Source organism: Kwoniella botswanensis, chromosome 1, assembly GCF_036426115.1.
Source record: "Kwoniella botswanensis chromosome 1, complete sequence".
In the NCBI taxonomy this organism is placed as follows: domain Eukaryota; kingdom Fungi; phylum Basidiomycota; class Tremellomycetes; order Tremellales; family Cryptococcaceae; genus Kwoniella; species Kwoniella botswanensis.
In genome coordinates, this window is record NC_088599.1 from 13,004,334 (window position 1) to 13,021,352 (window position 17,019).

The 17,019-nt window shown below is 43.6% G+C and overlaps 5 protein-coding genes across 5 annotated transcripts; 2 read left to right on the plus strand and 3 right to left on the minus strand.

Annotated features, from left to right (window-relative positions):
* Window positions 1-122: 122 nt before the first annotated feature.
* L199_004911 (uncharacterized protein) lies at window positions 123-1,038 on the plus strand (the record flags this gene model as incomplete). The annotated part of the gene is made up of 4 exons (XM_064890628.1): window positions 123-354; window positions 417-662; window positions 737-855; window positions 925-1,038. The coding sequence occupies 4 exons, from the start codon at window positions 123-125 to the stop codon at window positions 1,036-1,038; spliced, it is 711 nt and encodes a 236-aa protein (XP_064746700.1).
* Window positions 1,039-1,554: 516 nt separating this feature from the next.
* On the minus strand, window positions 1,555-9,175 carry L199_004912 (uncharacterized protein; the record flags this gene model as incomplete). The annotated part of the gene is made up of 7 exons (XM_064890629.1): window positions 1,555-1,674; window positions 1,755-2,185; window positions 2,320-4,244; window positions 4,303-6,034; window positions 6,090-6,255; window positions 6,317-7,677; window positions 7,744-9,175. The coding sequence occupies 7 exons, from the start codon at window positions 9,173-9,175 to the stop codon at window positions 1,555-1,557; spliced, it is 7,167 nt and encodes a 2,388-aa protein (XP_064746701.1).
* Window positions 9,176-10,122: 947 nt separating this feature from the next.
* L199_004913 (uncharacterized protein) lies at window positions 10,123-13,215 on the minus strand (the record flags this gene model as incomplete). The annotated part of the gene is made up of 6 exons (XM_064890630.1): window positions 10,123-10,237; window positions 10,343-12,270; window positions 12,325-12,460; window positions 12,561-12,807; window positions 12,884-12,978; window positions 13,085-13,215. 6 exons carry the CDS (start codon window positions 13,213-13,215, stop codon window positions 10,123-10,125), a joined length of 2,652 nt encoding a protein of 883 aa, XP_064746702.1.
* A 329-nt stretch (window positions 13,216-13,544) lies between these two features.
* On the plus strand, window positions 13,545-15,898 carry L199_004914 (uncharacterized protein; the record flags this gene model as incomplete). Its single annotated transcript, XM_064890631.1, has 5 exons — window positions 13,545-13,748; window positions 13,807-13,953; window positions 14,050-15,275; window positions 15,392-15,605; window positions 15,674-15,898. The coding sequence occupies 5 exons, from the start codon at window positions 13,545-13,547 to the stop codon at window positions 15,896-15,898; spliced, it is 2,016 nt and encodes a 671-aa protein (XP_064746703.1).
* Window positions 15,899-16,099: 201 nt separating this feature from the next.
* Window positions 16,100-16,914, minus strand: L199_004915 (uncharacterized protein; the record flags this gene model as incomplete). The annotated part of the gene is made up of 2 exons (XM_064890632.1): window positions 16,100-16,314; window positions 16,416-16,914. The coding sequence occupies 2 exons, from the start codon at window positions 16,912-16,914 to the stop codon at window positions 16,100-16,102; spliced, it is 714 nt and encodes a 237-aa protein (XP_064746704.1).
* Between the last annotated feature and the right edge of the window lie 105 nt (window positions 16,915-17,019).

The window sequence follows — 17,019 nt, forward strand, 5'->3', positions numbered from 1 at the left end:
TACAAACGCGTCGAGTGATCAGTGCGGCTACTGTCTTCGTTCAGCTCTTCAACTCTTGACATCCACATCTTGCATAGTAGCATTGCAGCCAATTCATTCACGACTGGGTTCATACACCGACCATGTCATCCGCCCACTCCGACTCTCCATTGCTCCCGCTGGATATCAGATTACGTACCCTCGAAGCTCAACTATTCGGTGTCCCTCCTTCGATAGTAGACCAACCGTCCTTCATTCAAGGAAAAGCGAAGGGGGAATCTTCGAAATCTGCTATTAGGCAAATCCAAGAGGCCGAAGAGATATTCGAGAGGCTATCTAGTGAGAGTGAGGGTATAAAGAGGTTATTGGATGGGTGTGAGTGGTTCTTCGAGCTTACACTAACATGAATCACCAGTATACTCATCCTGGATATATAGATGATCAATATCTTCCATTACTCAACCCACCTTCTACAACTATAACTACCTTGACAAATGACCAAGAGCAAGATTCAACTGAATCGAACAAAAAGGAGAGGATCACTGAGTCGGATTTGTTACCTGATGCAATCAAATTGACTATGGTATTGGAAGCATATAGCGATATCAAAGGTGCAGAAAGGGATTTGAGGGAGATTGATTCGTTGAAGAACAAAGATGTTCAAGGAAGTGGGAATTTAGAGGGTGAGTAATAGCACAAGCTCAGGAAAAGTGAACAACAGTAAGAAGAGGTACTGATTGCATATGATATTTGTTAGAACTACTTCCACTAAAACCCAATCTCATATCCTCGCTTAAACAAACTCAAAACACTTCGAGGGAATTATCAAAATTGAAAAAGGAACTGAGTACCTTATTAGGTAGATATAGTGAATTTGTGCGTTGACTGGTCATCGCGGATACACCAAGTCGTCCAATATGGCAAGCTAATCCAGGTGTCATTTAGACATCGACCACATCCGACCTGTTCATCGATCTACATCATCAATTACAATACCTCGAGGATAGGGTATACAAATTAGAGAGAAAGAAGATAAAAGAGATTCAGGAGAGGTATTGAAGTCCACTCGACTCGCTCAGATCAATCTCAATTTTCAGAAATTACCGTTGTACATATATTCATATCCTTTACCTGCTTGTAAATATTCATTTTTTTGTTAAAGTATAGACCGCTGATCATTACGGACCAGTCCATATTTCGCATACTGATCCATTGCGGAACAAAGTGTTATATCAAGTTCAATGCATTTCATGTGCGTGATTATGCTTGTGTGTCAATGTCAAGATGAACTATAAAACCGATATCCATAACCAGTAACTAAAGAACAAGCAGACAGAAGGGAAACATGACAGAGCGAGACATATGATATGAAAACGAGAATGAAGAATTAAAAATTGCAGATGCAGATCCTCCTTTTCCTTTTCCGCACTTCCGACCCATTCCAAAGACAAAGACACAGAGCATAAGAAATAGTACAAACACGATAACACGTTTACCAACCAATAACAAGAAACAACATATCAAGAAATCTTTATCTCTTCTCTCCTCCTACGTAACGTCTTATTCATTTTCTGTTCAACCTCCAAACGCACCATTCATCAACGACAGCGCATGAGTAATCAACCTCGAATCTATCCTAGTGGCTTTCTCCAAGGCAGACATGACACTTGCAAACCCGCCAACTTGTTTCAAATACTAATCACAAATAACCAAATCAGCTCAGTCAATTGTACAATCATACAATGAGGTAGCACGCAAGTAAATAGGTAACTTACCAGAGTAGATAAAGCATTTTCACATCTACCAGTCAAACTCTCAATGATCATTATCAACTCTTCATCATTCATATCTTCTCTTATCGTTGGACCCAAATTCAAATTCGGTACTGGTAAAGTCACACCACCAGTAACTTTCTTCGTACTAGAGGGTTCTTTTTTCCCTTCGTGAGGCGATCCAGGAGGAGATAAAGAAAGGATATCCGAGTTCCCAGATCCGGATGATAGGGAGGAACCAGACGTCGAGCCGAGATTACATATAGCTTCTAGTCTTAAAGTGATCAAGGATAATTCTTTGACTTCTTCGATGTCGATCAGCCTCTGTTCAGGTTTACGTGCGTCATTCACTTCCACTTCCGCTCGGAGGTCGTTTGACATTTCCAGTCTTCCTGATAAGGTTTTAGGGTAAAGTAAATGTAATTTTTCAGGAACTATATGAAGTCAGCACAAAAATCAGCATGACTTATCCTTCTTCAATGATCCAATGGTCATCTCGATCTTGATCTCTCCTTTGACGTCTATCGTTCCCGACGAAACGAAATAAAACAAAGACGTTTTCACTCACCTTCCAATCCCTTCAATTTCCTTTCACCCATATCTTTGATATCCAACCCAATCCTTCTCAACTCCAATATCTCCCTCTTGATATCACCTTGAAGTTCATTCAGAGCTTCTTCATCGTTGGTTTCAAGATACTCTCTGACAGAGGTAATCTCATTGATCACATCTCCAGAAGCCATCAATTGACCTCCGTCAGCAGAAGCATTTATCCTAGCAGCTCGATTAACCATCGGTCCATAATAATCCATTCGTCGAGTTATTGGATCACGTTCGCACTCGGGTGATCCCCAATGTACACCCATTCTCACTCTAAGTCCTCGTTGGATCAAAGACCCTTGTGAATCATAGACTACTTTCCCATCTTGAGCTTCTAACAATTCTCTTGGCCATTCTTGAGATAATAAACCGATTTGACAATTGAAGCACCAAAGTAAAGCCGCAGTAACGGATTGGAAAGAAACCATGAATGAATCTCCTTCAGTTTTCACTTCGTATCCACCATCCAACCTTAATTGTCTTCTCATGAAATTATGGTGGATCTTAATTGACGTGGGCATACCAGGGTTGGTCTCCCAGAGATGAGTCGAGTTGACTATGTCCGTGAAAACGATAGCTATCTGTCCTGTAGGCGGTTCGATCTCCCTTTGCAATCTATTCAACGTCCTATCTCCAACTTCTTCTCTTCGTCTAGTTATAGGTCTCTTAGCTAACGCAGTGTTAGTCGAGGTAGTAGTAGTTGTACTATCAATTTCTCCAGTGGTCGAATCGGTAGCTCCGGAAGGTAAGTTCGATCCAGGTACACCTCGGGGTCTATGTCCGCTCTGACCAAAGAATAAATCAGATATATTAACAACCATCACCATAACACTTCCATCAGCTCCATAGGAAATCGCGAAATCCCTCAATTTCTGAGCAGCCATCATAGGATCATGTTTCTCCGTTCGGGCAATATCCACAGCTGTCTGATAAGAGCATCTAGACCATAAGGCATTATTACCTATGATGACAAATTCATCTTGTTCCGTCAATGGCCGAGTTCTAATTTCAGGTGATGTATTGACAGCTGGGAAATTATGATAATAACCAAATGCTCGTGATATATCTATATCTTTATCATCGTTGACGAATCCCTTTGTCGATACCCAAGCTTCAGCACGTCGGATACGAGCCGTTTCCTCTCGGTCGGTAGGATCATGTTTCTTAGATAATAATTCGGCTTCTCCTTTTCTCGATACGACTACCAGGATATCACCGACATTTCCCACATGCAGCGTCTTACCTGATAAGTAGACGACGGCACCTGACGATCCGGTACGGTAGATTGATCCGACTGCAGGCGCCCATCCACGGAACATATCGTCGATACTGGCCATACTTTGAGCGGATCCTTTACGGGTCGTTCCAGGCGTGAAACAACTCTCGAACAATGCCCTATTTACGTATAAGAAAGTTCTTCTAAGGGCATCACCCATATCCTCATCTTTCCCAAGTTTACCTAGATGATGGACCAGTTGGCCGGCAAATAGCTCTTGCAGTAATTTTGGGATTTTACCAGCATTGAAAGTTGGGGTGGTACGGCCAAACATTCCGAATAGACATTCATCATCTTTACCTCTGAAATTGGGTACGACAAGATCGAACATTCCTAAGTGTTCGTTGTTGCCTAGCATATCCGAAATGCCATATGCCATATTGTTGATATCGGAGAAAGAGGTTCGTACACGTTTTTGTTCACTTTCATCCGGTAAAGATGGGATACGCAGAGTGACATCCATCAGACCAAGAACTCGAAGCTGAGTAAGCGCAGTAAAGTCGGACAACTCTTTTCGGAAACTGGAAGCGTGGTTCATTTCTTGAGCGGAAGTAGGCTTGATTTCCAGTCGTTTGTTTCCTGACAAATTGAGATATCTCAACGCGGTATTCCAGTTCCTAATTGACAAGCGGATTAGCTACTATGTACACTTCAAGATCCACCGCAAGGACTTACCAGTTCCAATCATAAGGCCAATTGGCTATATTATATTTCAACACGTTACTTCCCACATCGAGATGTTGTAAAGTCTTGATCGCTCCCAGCTCCGAAGGCAGGGTTTGTAATTTGTTACCATTCAGATGTAATGTCTTGAGGTTGACCAATTTCTCTAAGTCTTCCGCAGGGAGACTCGTCAATTTATTTCCACTGAGGTATAGATGTTCTAATTTACTACAATGTCCTATAGTGTCCGGAGGTATCTCATAGATATCGTTGAAACTGAGATTAACAGTCCTGATATGAGGTAAATTAGCGACATAATGGAAAATCTCATCTGTTATCCTGTTATCACCCAAATACAGATGTCGGCCACTGATGGTGATTGGCGGTGACCCATTGTAATGATCGGTCAATCCAGACCGGGGAAGTCCTGTGGCTGTTTCCCAATCTTCAGGGAAAGGTTCGAAACCTTCCAACAAGTTGGAACTGCAATTGAGAGTCTCTAAAGATCCACAGGCCCACAGTTCCGACCGGAGATTCTTCAAGTTATTATTGTGTAAATTGAGTATTCGAAGTTTTTGTAGTTTACCTAAACCTAATGGAAGATCACTTAACATGTTATCGGTACATGTGAAAACCTCCAGGTTCTTGAGTCGATCAAGTGTCGTTGGAAGTCGGGTGAATTGGTTGAAATTCAAATTCAGCTTGACAAGATTGATTAATCCACTAAAAGCTTCATCGGCAAGCGTAGAGATTTTCCCATGGGACAAATCGAGATTGGTAAGATTGTAAGTGACCATAGCCATATTGGGCTGAGGAGCAAGCGTGAATCGGGTAATCGAATTGTGTGGTACACTGAATTGACGGACATTTGCACCGATTTGAGCATCAAGAGTAACGATGTTGTTATAATCAGCTTGAAGGGTGGCCAAATTTGGTAGAGCATACACCGCTGTGAGATCAGTGAGCTTGTTCCGTCGTACGTCCAATATTCTCAAATTGAGCAGAGTACTGAAAGAAGGTGGAAAGCTGGTCAACTCGTTGCTGAAAAGTGCCAGTCGTTCTAGCGATTTCAAATCGGACATCTTTGATGGCAATTCAGTGATGTTGTTGAATGATACATCCAAGTCGACCAAATTTGACATCTCACAAACTACCGATGGGAAAGTTTCGAATTTGTTATTTGAGATATTCAAGTATTTCAGAGCTTTCATCTGAGCGAAATAGCTAGGCATCGAGGTGAGTTTGTTGTTTTGTACCTTGAGAGATACCAACGTTTCGACTTCGTTTAGAGGTACGGATTCAAGATCGGCAATTCGATTACAAGAGACGTCCAGTCGTGCTAAGGTCGTACTGGCTCGTATACTGTTGGGTACTCTCTTCAAGGCCATATTGGACATCCTCAATTCTTTCAGACCTGTACATGCCTGGATGAAATCTAACGGTATATCCGTCATTGGATTTGCCGATACGTTGAGGATGATAATATTATGTGCGTGGAGATGCAAGAAGATAGGAATGGTTTGTAAATCTCGTCTGGCGACATCGATGAACTCGAAAGAATCGTATGAACTCTCTTCTTCGGGGTTCATGATGGGTAAAGCTGGTGTCTGATAGATGAATCGACAAAGAATGGCCATATCGTCTTTACCGATCTCTTCAGGGTGTTCAGCTTCGGTATAACCAGCTTGCAACAGTCGTCGATGCTGGATAGCAATTGGTTTCTCAGACGGAAGCAGTAGTCGGTCTATCCATTTATAATCAGCCTGAGAGATGCTCCACCGGACTTGATATCGACTCACCTTGACCTCTCTCACGCAGATACAGCTTCATACTAGTCGTGATCTTCTTACCTGGGGGAGCATCGTTCTGACCCGATAAGATGCCGATGAATTCTGCTGTAGTGGTGTTGATAGGTAACTGATGGAGGGTGTATGAACCATCTGATCGATAAATCCGTATCCAATGCTACAATGCGCCATGAACAATCAGTATATCCAGTAAAGTAGTCTGAGAGAAGATGACTTACCACAGCAGCAGCACCATGTATACTTCCACTCGTACCAGGTCTACCATCTTTCGATTTGGCTGCCGTTGATGGACGTCCACTAGCTGTTTTTCCTCTTTTACCACCTTGACCCGTACTGGGTCTTCCACTTGAACTTCTGGCTCTAGGACCCGATTGAGCAGATTTGAATCCGAACGGAGGAGGTTTCTTGGTCCCTCCAGGTGACATAGCTGGTGATTTGGGTGCACTCGATGCTGTACTGGGACTTTGAAGACTTTCAACCCCGCCTGATTGTCTGCCATTTGCAGTAGCGGTGACGTTGGAAGTATCTCCTTCCCAATGCTCATCAATTCCTTCCTCTGACGAACTGGATTCATCATCCGATTCCTCTTCATCACCTTCTACGCCCCATGACTCCGGTGCAGCCCATGCAGCCGCAGCCGCAGCACCGCCGCCCATGTGAGATGGCAAAGCTGAGATCGAGGATGTCATATCAGCCGTAGTGCTTTCAGACGGCTTGCGCGATTCTGGTATCGCCCCAGCGGGACTATCGTCGAATATAGGTGGTAAAACTTTGGTTGAGCCGAACGGATCATTGAATACGGTTTGACTGGATTGGCCGGCGGCAGCCCACGAAGGTGCAATGGGATGTTGCCATGTTGCACCTTCGACAGGCTCGCTATTCTCGGAATCGATTGATCCCATCTTCACATTACGTAGCTGAGAAGGTCTTCTGGGCTGTGTAGTAGGTGGTAAAGCATGTCTAGGTGAAAGCGTATGCGGTGAAGGTGGTGTGCTTGGCTTGGCGGTGTTGTCTAAAGAACCGACTGAGCTTCCGGTCGAGAAGGGGTTTCTTACAAATGGTCCGGATACTCTTTCAGCTTCACCAACAAGGTTTCGACCCGTTGCTGGAGGTTGGCCTGACGAGCCCCCGGATCCACTTGATTCACCTCCACTGACGGTAGTAGCGAAACTGCTGGTTTGAGCCAGGGCATCTTCCATTGACATAGACCCTGCGGTGGATTCAGTCGTAGCGGTCGTACCGGAGTTGTGAGTAGCTGGTGGAGGCCGAGCGAAAGTTGGCTGTACGCCTGATTTGGTAGGATCGACGATACCTTCCATATCGTCGAGATTCATATCAAGGTGGAAGGGTGTTTCAGCGATTTCCTGTAAAGGTGAAATTGCACCTTCGGATATATAATTTGATCCTTGACGGTAATTACGTCCGTAGGAATCTGAAGTCATTCGATCACCTGGCGATAGCCCTCCGTAGGTGGAGCTGATCATGGATCCGATAGAAGGTGAATTAGATATTCTGGAGCTTGTCGAACCGGTAGATCCACGATTCAGTGTCTCAGGAGGTTGAAAGTCGGGTACAGAACCTAGACAAAAATGTAGGTCAGAATTGGCCAAGCTACATCATTCAAACGGAGGTAGATTGAACTCACCGAGAGATATACTGGGACCAGTCCTTCTTTTCAGCAAACCACCCAAGAATCCCTTTTTCTTTTCATTTCCTGTCCCTCCTGATCCACTCGTCGAGCTAGCTGTACTTCCAAACCTTCCCACTCTACTCGTGCCATGAGATTTGTTCGAATGAGAAGAAGACGATTGATTTGTCGCCGTATCGAATTTAGGAGAATTATCCCTTGCCGATCTCTGATTCCCCGAAAGTGTCTGTAAACTATCATTCGAATTGTTTCTTTGCCTCGATCCTCCCTCGATGATACTACTACTTGAAGAAGCTAAAGGTGTTTGCTGACCTGAACCTTGAAGTATCTGGGTAGATATGGAAGTATGTGAAGTGTTCCTAGAAGACGGTCCAAGTTCACTCTGGTTTGGTGTATCGGCAGTCGGCTGTCTCCTTATTTTAGGTAAAGAAGGTACTGATGAGAAATGATTTAATACGCCTGAAGCTTTTCTTGAAGACGATTCTTTCTCGCGCAGAGTCGCCGCGGGTCCTCTCGTACTTGGTGTACGTTCGATCTCGAGCGGTGGTTGGTGAATGACGGTAGTAGAGGAAGAAGCAGAAGAAGGTGAACTATCATCCATCAACCATGGAGCTATATTGGGTGCAGCCTGCGTATGGGTCGTGGTAGATGGATTTGCGCTGGTACGTCCCTGTCTCCCTTGATTGTTGGCACTAGCATTGACGATCGGATCGAGTATATCATCCATACCACCTTCGAAACCTGTCATGGTCGTCCCACCTCCACCTGCGAACGAGCCGATAACGACACCGGGGAAGGAAGTCTGGGAAGTCTGCGTATTACGAGATGGATGAGGTAACATGAAAGGTGGTTCTTCCCCTAATCTCTTGGCTAACGGAGATACTTTTGTAGGATTTCTGGGTGAGATAGGTTTATCTAATATACTATCTCTTCTACCATCTTCATCGTCATCATCTTCCAGATCTTCAAAGTCATCATCATCCCCTCCTTGCGTCGGGCCAGATAATATGATTGTTTCACTTTGCATATTAGGCGAAGCCGAAGGTGAAGTAGAAGAGCCAGGGGTGTTCTGTTCCGTTCTGAGGACTCTCGATCTTCTCTTCTCAGATTCTTCGGTAGATTCCATCCTAGCACTTGAACTTCCATTCTTAGCTCTAGGTGAATGTCTCTTACCCTGCCTTCCTTCCGTGGGACTAGACCCTAGTTTACCTCCCTGTTCTGCTCCAGAAGAAGGGGTGTTCTCTTCCTCCAGGTATCTTCTCTTCTTTTCTGGCGAGCCGTGTATCTCAGATGCTCCAACATCTTCACTTTGACTATTTCCATCTTTGGATGAGGATGTGGGGATGGGTGGACCTAAGCCCAGTCGAGCTGAATAGGTCGATGAAGGTGATTCATGTAATATACGATTGTTATCATTATTCGTCGACATGATGCTATTTACTTCATTGTTTTCGCTGATGCTGTTGTTAATGTTGGGATTATGTTGATTTGATAATGTAGGTCTGCGAAAGATTGTCATTGGCTTTCCCATCCAACGGCTACAAGTTGAGGTATTAACCCAAACAATTGATCAATCGCGGTCCCTTTCCGATTATAACGGTACTGGTTTTTCTTTTAAAAGAGCGTGTATAACGTGGTGATCTGATGTGTGCGTATGTATCTGCTGCTATGTGCTCGATACTGTCGATGGTGTTGTACAGATGGTGAGCAGTAAACTGGTTCGTTATGGCTTAGGGGGGTTGGCAGGAAGCGATGGGATGGGATGGATGTGATCGGCAAATGCAGACAGATGCAAACGCAAAGTGAAAGATGGCATCCATCAGATTTGATCCCGTTGTCAATCGCGTAGTATATCCCTGCAAGATAGATGAGGTAATTTAGGATCCATCCTGGATCCTGATCGACATCTACAGTAATGATATTTTACCCAAAAGGTAAAATTGCGGCATCATGATGATCAGTGAGTAGATCGACAGCTCCCAGTTCCAGTCTGGACCCGTCCTCCCTTACTTGCTCATAAGCAGGGAGATTGATATTGTTGTGCTGAGAAAAGCAATACCGATATAAGAGAGTTTTCGATTAGGATTAGTGTTCAGGGTCAAAGGTGTTTATTTTAATTCTGATGGGGTTGGGGTGGGGAGTGGTGACTGACCAGTTAGTTACACACATAAATCGATGTGGCGTTTGTAACAGCACATGTGCAGTTAAACATCTTCGTAACTCTGATCGACGAGCAGAGGATAGAAATCGAATGCAGCGGCAGTACCTCATTTAGCCGAGGACGAAAGCAACCACATGTACATATGTATACTTTGATTTCGCTCAAACAGCCAACAAAGAGCCATGACGATCCACTACTTAGATGCATAATCCTCATCATATATCGACCTCTATACCCAGTTCCGTCAACCCATTTTGGTCCATAGGTTTCTTCTCATTTCTGACGATTTGAGATAAGATATAATCTAACGAGAAAGTATTCTGATCGCTCCTGCATCCCCGAACATTCGTTCAAAACAAAAAGTCAATAATCGTTTCCTCGTTCTCGTTGAATTGATAAACTGATTTGACGAAATGAAATGGGAATGGAACTTACAACTTGGCGACACTCCCTTCCAAATTCATCAAACCTCTGATCAACCCTCTAATCGTAGGTGCCAATTGACCTTTATTCTCTTTTATATGTTTCCCATGAGCTGTCAAAATAGACGATATCCAAAGTAAATCATACTCCACATGAGGGAAACTTTCCAAATGTTTCGAAACGAAAGTTAAAAATGGTATTATATAAATTTGAGGTAATTGCCTTGAAATCAATTGTATCGATCTTAAGTCAATTTTCTCATATACCACTTGAACCAACTTGTTCTCATTCAACCTCAATGCCATAATTAACGCAATTAACCATTCTTCCTGTTGAAGTTGTTTGAGGATATTTTCAGGGGTAAGATCCAACGTTAGATCGAACGGATCAAAATTATTCAATTCGTCCAAAGTAAAAATTAACAATCCTTCTGTCGAACATGCCGCAAATGATCTTCCGGTAGTTGAAAACCGACAGCAAGTAGTTTTCACTTCTCTTCTATATTTCCTTTTGGACATATCACCCTTTGTTGCTCCAGGTAAGGTCTTGTCTAGACGATCTTCCAAATCTGAATTATCACCATCTAAATCAATCGAATCGATCGGTCCGGCAGCAGTCAATTTCCTCGAATCTAACATTTCCAACGTCCCATCAAGACTCAGATTTTGAGAAATTTGGAATTTCTTAATCATTACTCCTTCTTGTCTATCATATATGATAATATATTTTGATGATCCTCCAGCTAAGACGCAAGTTCCATCCGCAGTGTATGTGACAGAGTTGAAATATTTCGATGCGGCGTTATTAGCAGCTGTAAGTCGATCATCCATCTTCCTTCCACCCGAAATATCTTTTCGTCCCTCGATAACAGATTTGATCTGACCTTCTTCAACATCTATAAACGATAATTGTCCATCCAAAGTTGACGCGCAGACTTCTTTTCCATCGGGTCTGAATGCCAGCGAAGTAGCTTCACTCGATAATGTTATAGGTTCTGTGGCTCTTGATCGTCCAAATACTGACCATAACCTAATTGATCGATCCCAAGAAGCCGAAGCTAGTTGATCGCCAGTGGGAGAGAACGCTAATCCACATACCGGCGCTTCATGACCAGTCAATATATCTAGTAGCTTTCCAGTTTGTACGGACCACATATAGATTTCGAACGAATCTTGAGATCCCGCACAAACCACATCTCCAGAGGGGTCGACAGCCAGTGATGAAAATTGGACAGGTGTAGGCGAAGTGAACGTGCGGAAGTTTCTATACCGGACCATATCGTACGCTCTAACGGTTCCATCTAACGAAGCTGTAAAAAGCACTTGTCCTTGTTTGGCGAATTCGACCGAAGAGACCGAAGCGGTATGTTCAGGGAAGGTGACAAAGCAAAAACCACTTGAAGCATTCCATATTTTCACTTTACCATCTTCACCGCCAGTAGCTATATTCTGTCCATCGGGCGAGAACGATAAAGTGTTCATATCGTAATAATGTCCTTGTTGTTTCAACACGTATGATTCAGACTGCCATTCCCATACTAACAATTGGCCTAATTTCGCTGCGCCAAATGCCAACCATTCACCAGAGGCCGATACAGCCACAGAGGATATTTTCTCGTTCGATATTGACAAAGTGTGAACAGAAGTGAAAGATGGCATTTCCCATAAACCGAATACACCGGTAGAGAATCCAACGATGAGTAAGGATGTTTTGGGATGGAATGTTGCGCATACGACTTTGGTTCCAGGTTGATTGAAGAAATGTCGGTTGGAAATACCCCAACGGGTGTAGGCTACTGTATGTTCCAGGGCTAGATTCGCTCCTGATGCTGAAGTCGAAGGAGCATCTAGGATGTCCATCTCCACATCTGAATCTTCAGCTGATGCTCCTCGTTTTGCGGACCAAGCGAACACAGCTCCATCACGAGAGACGGTGTAAATCTGCGACACTGATCAGCGGGGTTACCTCGCCGTTTAGACAGACAGCTGACTTACCGTCTTCTCGTCCTCCGAGAAGAAAGCACTTATAACTACATCTCTGTGTCCAGCAAATTGTTTAGGCTTGAATCCTTCCAAAGGGTTTAGGGTGTACAATCGAGCAGTCATATCTCGGGATGTCGTCACAAAGTATCTATAGGTCGTCATTCAGGACTGATCAGCGCCTGAATACTGGTGACTCCACTTGTAGTCAGGAAGGGAATGAAGGGTTGGTGTGTCAGAGATATACCCACCTAGATGTCTTACTCCAACAAATGTATACCACCTCATCATGATGACCTGTATATTCCCTATGCAATTCGAACGGAGCGAACTCCCTAACGAGGTGACTGGGGGTTTTCCAAACTTGTATCTTATGTCCGTGGGTGATAGCTATGTATTTCCCATCGGGGGAGAACGACACGTGGTTGACCTTGGCTTTGAAAGAGATATGATGGATGACGGTTCCTTTTCGAAAATGTACCAACAATGCTCGACCATCTATCATCATATCGATCATGTGACATCAGCTTTGATTCCCTATGCGTTGGATTGGTAGGGGTAGTCCCGAGCTCACCTTCGTCTATAGACATGAGTACATTCCCATCAGGCGATAAAGCGATGGACGATATATTCTTTCGATTCTCAAATGGTAATGTCCTTGATTTGTTGCTAACAATTACAAGATAAATACGGATCAGCCATCATTGGAAGTCCATGCAGACCGGTATACACCACGGTAATAGTACAGAGATATATTTATTCGGATCTCACTCACTTGACCAAATCGAATACCGATACTCTATTACCCACAGGACTCAACACTGAATTACCATCAGGTGTGAAGATCACATTGCCCTGTCTGTATACCGTCCCACACAGATTCTGAAATACGAAGTTGGACTTCATATTGGTTACTGCTCTCTGTCGGTCGGTTCTTCAGATTGTGGAGCGACGCAGTGAGAATTTCAATCAGATTGGATGGATGGTTGCAGTTCAATCATAATGGTCAAGACGACAAGAACACTTGAATTGCAACTTTTTGAACTTTTCCAAGCTGGGAGTGGAACGGAAGCAAATTTCCCGGATTGAACCTTACCTTTCCCACGCTCGCCTCATGTTATCGCGACTGATCTTCCCCTGGTTGAATGAGAAACCACCAGACGTAAACAAACATCATCCATCTGCATACGCCAGTACAGAACATCCATACGCTATACAGCCAAAGCCTGATCAGCATGGCCACGGCACATCGTCAGCCATTAGGTCTCTCAGATGCTCTCAACGCCCCAAAACACAATGATACAGCATACCAGCTGAAAAAAGCCAGATCCGAAGTACATGACGAGAAGAGGAAACGGGCCGAAGCTGAAGGTTCAGCTGAAGGGTGGAAGAGGGATCTGGAGATATCCAAGAAGGAGGTAGAAAGTCTAAAGAAAGATGTAAGCTGATCACTTGGGGACTGGTGTGGATTTCAGCTCATACGGTGTGGTTGTATAGTTGGAAAGAGCCAAAGCGAAGATATCGAGAAGGGACGAAATGATCAAATCGCTGGAGAACAATCCAGCTAGTGGGCTAAGTCCGAACGCAGAGCTGGAAAGGAAGCTGAAAGATCTTGTTGAACGACATCGGGTATCGAAAGACAAGGTTAGTTCTGCGTATTGATATATAAATATATATACATATATCCATACAGAAGATTGCTAAAGTAGCTAACTGTTGGGTTTTCCTTCCTGATGATAGTCGCAGAAGCAGATCTCATCACTTCAATCAGAAAACCAATCTTTACAATACACACTATCTGAAAGGACCGATAAATTGAAGATACTAAAAGATCAGAACTCCGTTTTGGAGGATGAAAATAGACAACTCACCCAGCACATCGAATCTCTCAAACAAGCCTCGAGCGACCATGCTTTGGAGGTGAATACCAACCGAAAGGAAATAAGGGAGTACGAGAATGAAAAGACAGAATCGAAGATTGAAAAACACAGACTAGAAAAACACGTATCGAGGTTAGAGGGTGAATTGGATAATCTCAAATTGACTATATCCAGGGAGAAACAAAAAGAGGAAAGAGTGGTTATGAGGGAAGAAGAGCTGAGAAAGAGTAATCAAGAGTTACAACAAGTAGTGGCAAGTTTGAGAGAAGAAGTGAAAGAGTTTGATGAGGTCAGAGAAGAGAATGATAGATTGCAGAGGCTCTTGGAAGTTACAAGTATAAGCTATAGATTGCTGTACCGGGGTTCAGTGACGAAAGAGAAGTATCAGCAGCTGGAAGGGAAATGGATCGAAACTTCAACGAACGCTTTGAGATGGCAAGAGAAAGCTGAAAGGCTGGAAGGGAAACTGAATAGGAATAGAGAGATAATACGGGATCTTCAAGAGCAGCTCAAAATATCGAAAGATGAACGGAAGTTGTTAAGCTTGATGGTACAAGACATGATCCAGGATAGACATAACCTTCGAGATGAATTGTCTTCCTTTATCAAATCACACTCTCCTTCAGACAGTTCGGTACCACTAGACCAACTACCTTTCCTTCCCGTGCTTGATATGGCCATGACGCATAATCAACTATCAACATCTCACCTCATCAACCAGCTTACTTCCCTTCGACAAGCACATTCCAACCTCCTAAAAGAGTACGAAACGACGAGGGAATCCCTTGTTTCCTCTTCGACTACACTTACCGCCTTACAGAGATCTTTCGCCGAGCTCAAATCGTCACATCAAGCTTTGGAGGAATCCCATACACCCTGTTCGGGATTGATAGCGAATCTCCAGCTAGATCTCACTACCGTTCGAGATGAGGTAGTGCGATTGAAAGAAGAGGTCAAGATCGCCCATGAAGAGATGGATAAGTCAAATAAGCAGTCAAGAGACGATAGAGAGGCTTTGAAGAGGGCCAACGAAGTGGTTATGAGGTCCAAGATGGCTGAAGAGACCTTGGATGAGGAAGTTAAGCAGTGAGTGGTCCAGCTTTCTTACAATTTTTCAGCTTGTTGTCGCCCATTTGTGTGGAATACAGACATCTCCTGCGATGGATCTGATACCTGACTGATACTTTATCACAATGATACAGTCTACAAGAAGCTTACTACGAGTCTTCCAAATACGAAGAACTCTACCACGACCTGAAAGAGCAGTATGGAATACTCGAATCGCGTGAACAAGCAGCTGTGGATGAGGCTGAGAGATTGGGATTGGAGAATGCAGAATTGGTAGGACATAATAATGAAGGTCAAAAGATCAATTATGTAGAGGGAGTGAGGAGGGAGATGGTCATGATTAAGCAGGTGAGTCGGACGATCAATCACAAATGATAGAATGACTGATGTATAGTAAACTCGATGGGTTTGGATAGGAACTCGCATCGACGAGACATCTATTGAATATATCGAACGATAAGATAATCAAATTGGAAAATGAAATTCAAGCTTACAAGTCGATCGATCTGATTGACTCAGGATTGAATGGAATTGGATTAGGATCATCAAGGACGAAAGTGATGAGAAGACAGCCTGAGAATGGTAGATTGACTGCTCCTAGGAGCAAACCGAGGAGTGTCTCTGGACCTGTATGGAGGTGATTTCTTCCTATCGCAAGTAGACCTATTCTCCATTTCGGGATAGTATTACCTTACCTTATGACACATATTGTTATTGAACTATTTTGTATTCTTGTCGGAGGTTAATATTTGTATGTAACATGATGAATGATAGCATGGAACTTTTGGGACTTGCAAGATGGATCGGGTTACAATGTCATGATTTACATTGGATGTAAACACTTATAAATCCTTCTTATCCTTCACCATATCTGCCTTCCGGTACGATATCCTACTCCTCAAGTTGAATATCTTATATACCAACCAGCCCCATCCCAACCAAATTACCATCGGGGTGATGATCTCCACATAAGGTTGATGCGAATGTTTACCAGTGGGTAAGGTTATATTGATCGGGGTATGAGGTATCAAAGGTAGATGTGTGGTCGTCAATGGATCTAATTGAGAGACATCAGTATCAGCGATTGAACGTTAAGGTGATTTTGAATCGTGTATGTTGGATAGTAAAATGGATAAGTCACATCGGTACCATACTTACCTATATTACACATCCACTCTCCCCTTATTTCCTCAGGAAACATTATAATCCTTTCTCCTTCTTCAGTCGGAGCAAGATACCTCCCATGTAAAGGTATTTCCAAAATCACTTCTCTCAGTTCGCCCGGTGTTATACCTCTACCCTGCTCTATTGTAACATAAGACTGAGGCGGCGATATCGTCAGATCTATAATGACTGATCCCTTATCCTCATCCTCATGAATAAGATCGAACGACGGGCGTTCAATATCCACCTTGACTCTCCCCTTCCCTTTTGTACTACGTAGCGTATAGGAAGATATAGCCGATCCAGCGAATTTATCCTCCAGCTCATCTGGATCTAGAAACACCTCGTCTGGTAGCTTCAACGACAATTGCGCTCGTAAGTTGCATGATGATGGTATCGGAGAGGAAGATGGGGGTTGGAGATGTAGCGTTATGGTCGGATGGAAAGAGGGTGAGGAGGTGAACAGTGTGAGATTGAGCGGTGGGAAGGACATGTGGAGTGAATGCACGATTTGCTAGCCTCGTTGTGTGGCTATCACTCTGAGTACAAGTATGTGAGTCGGGTGTATATGGCAGAGACAGAGAGAGAGGATGGAATA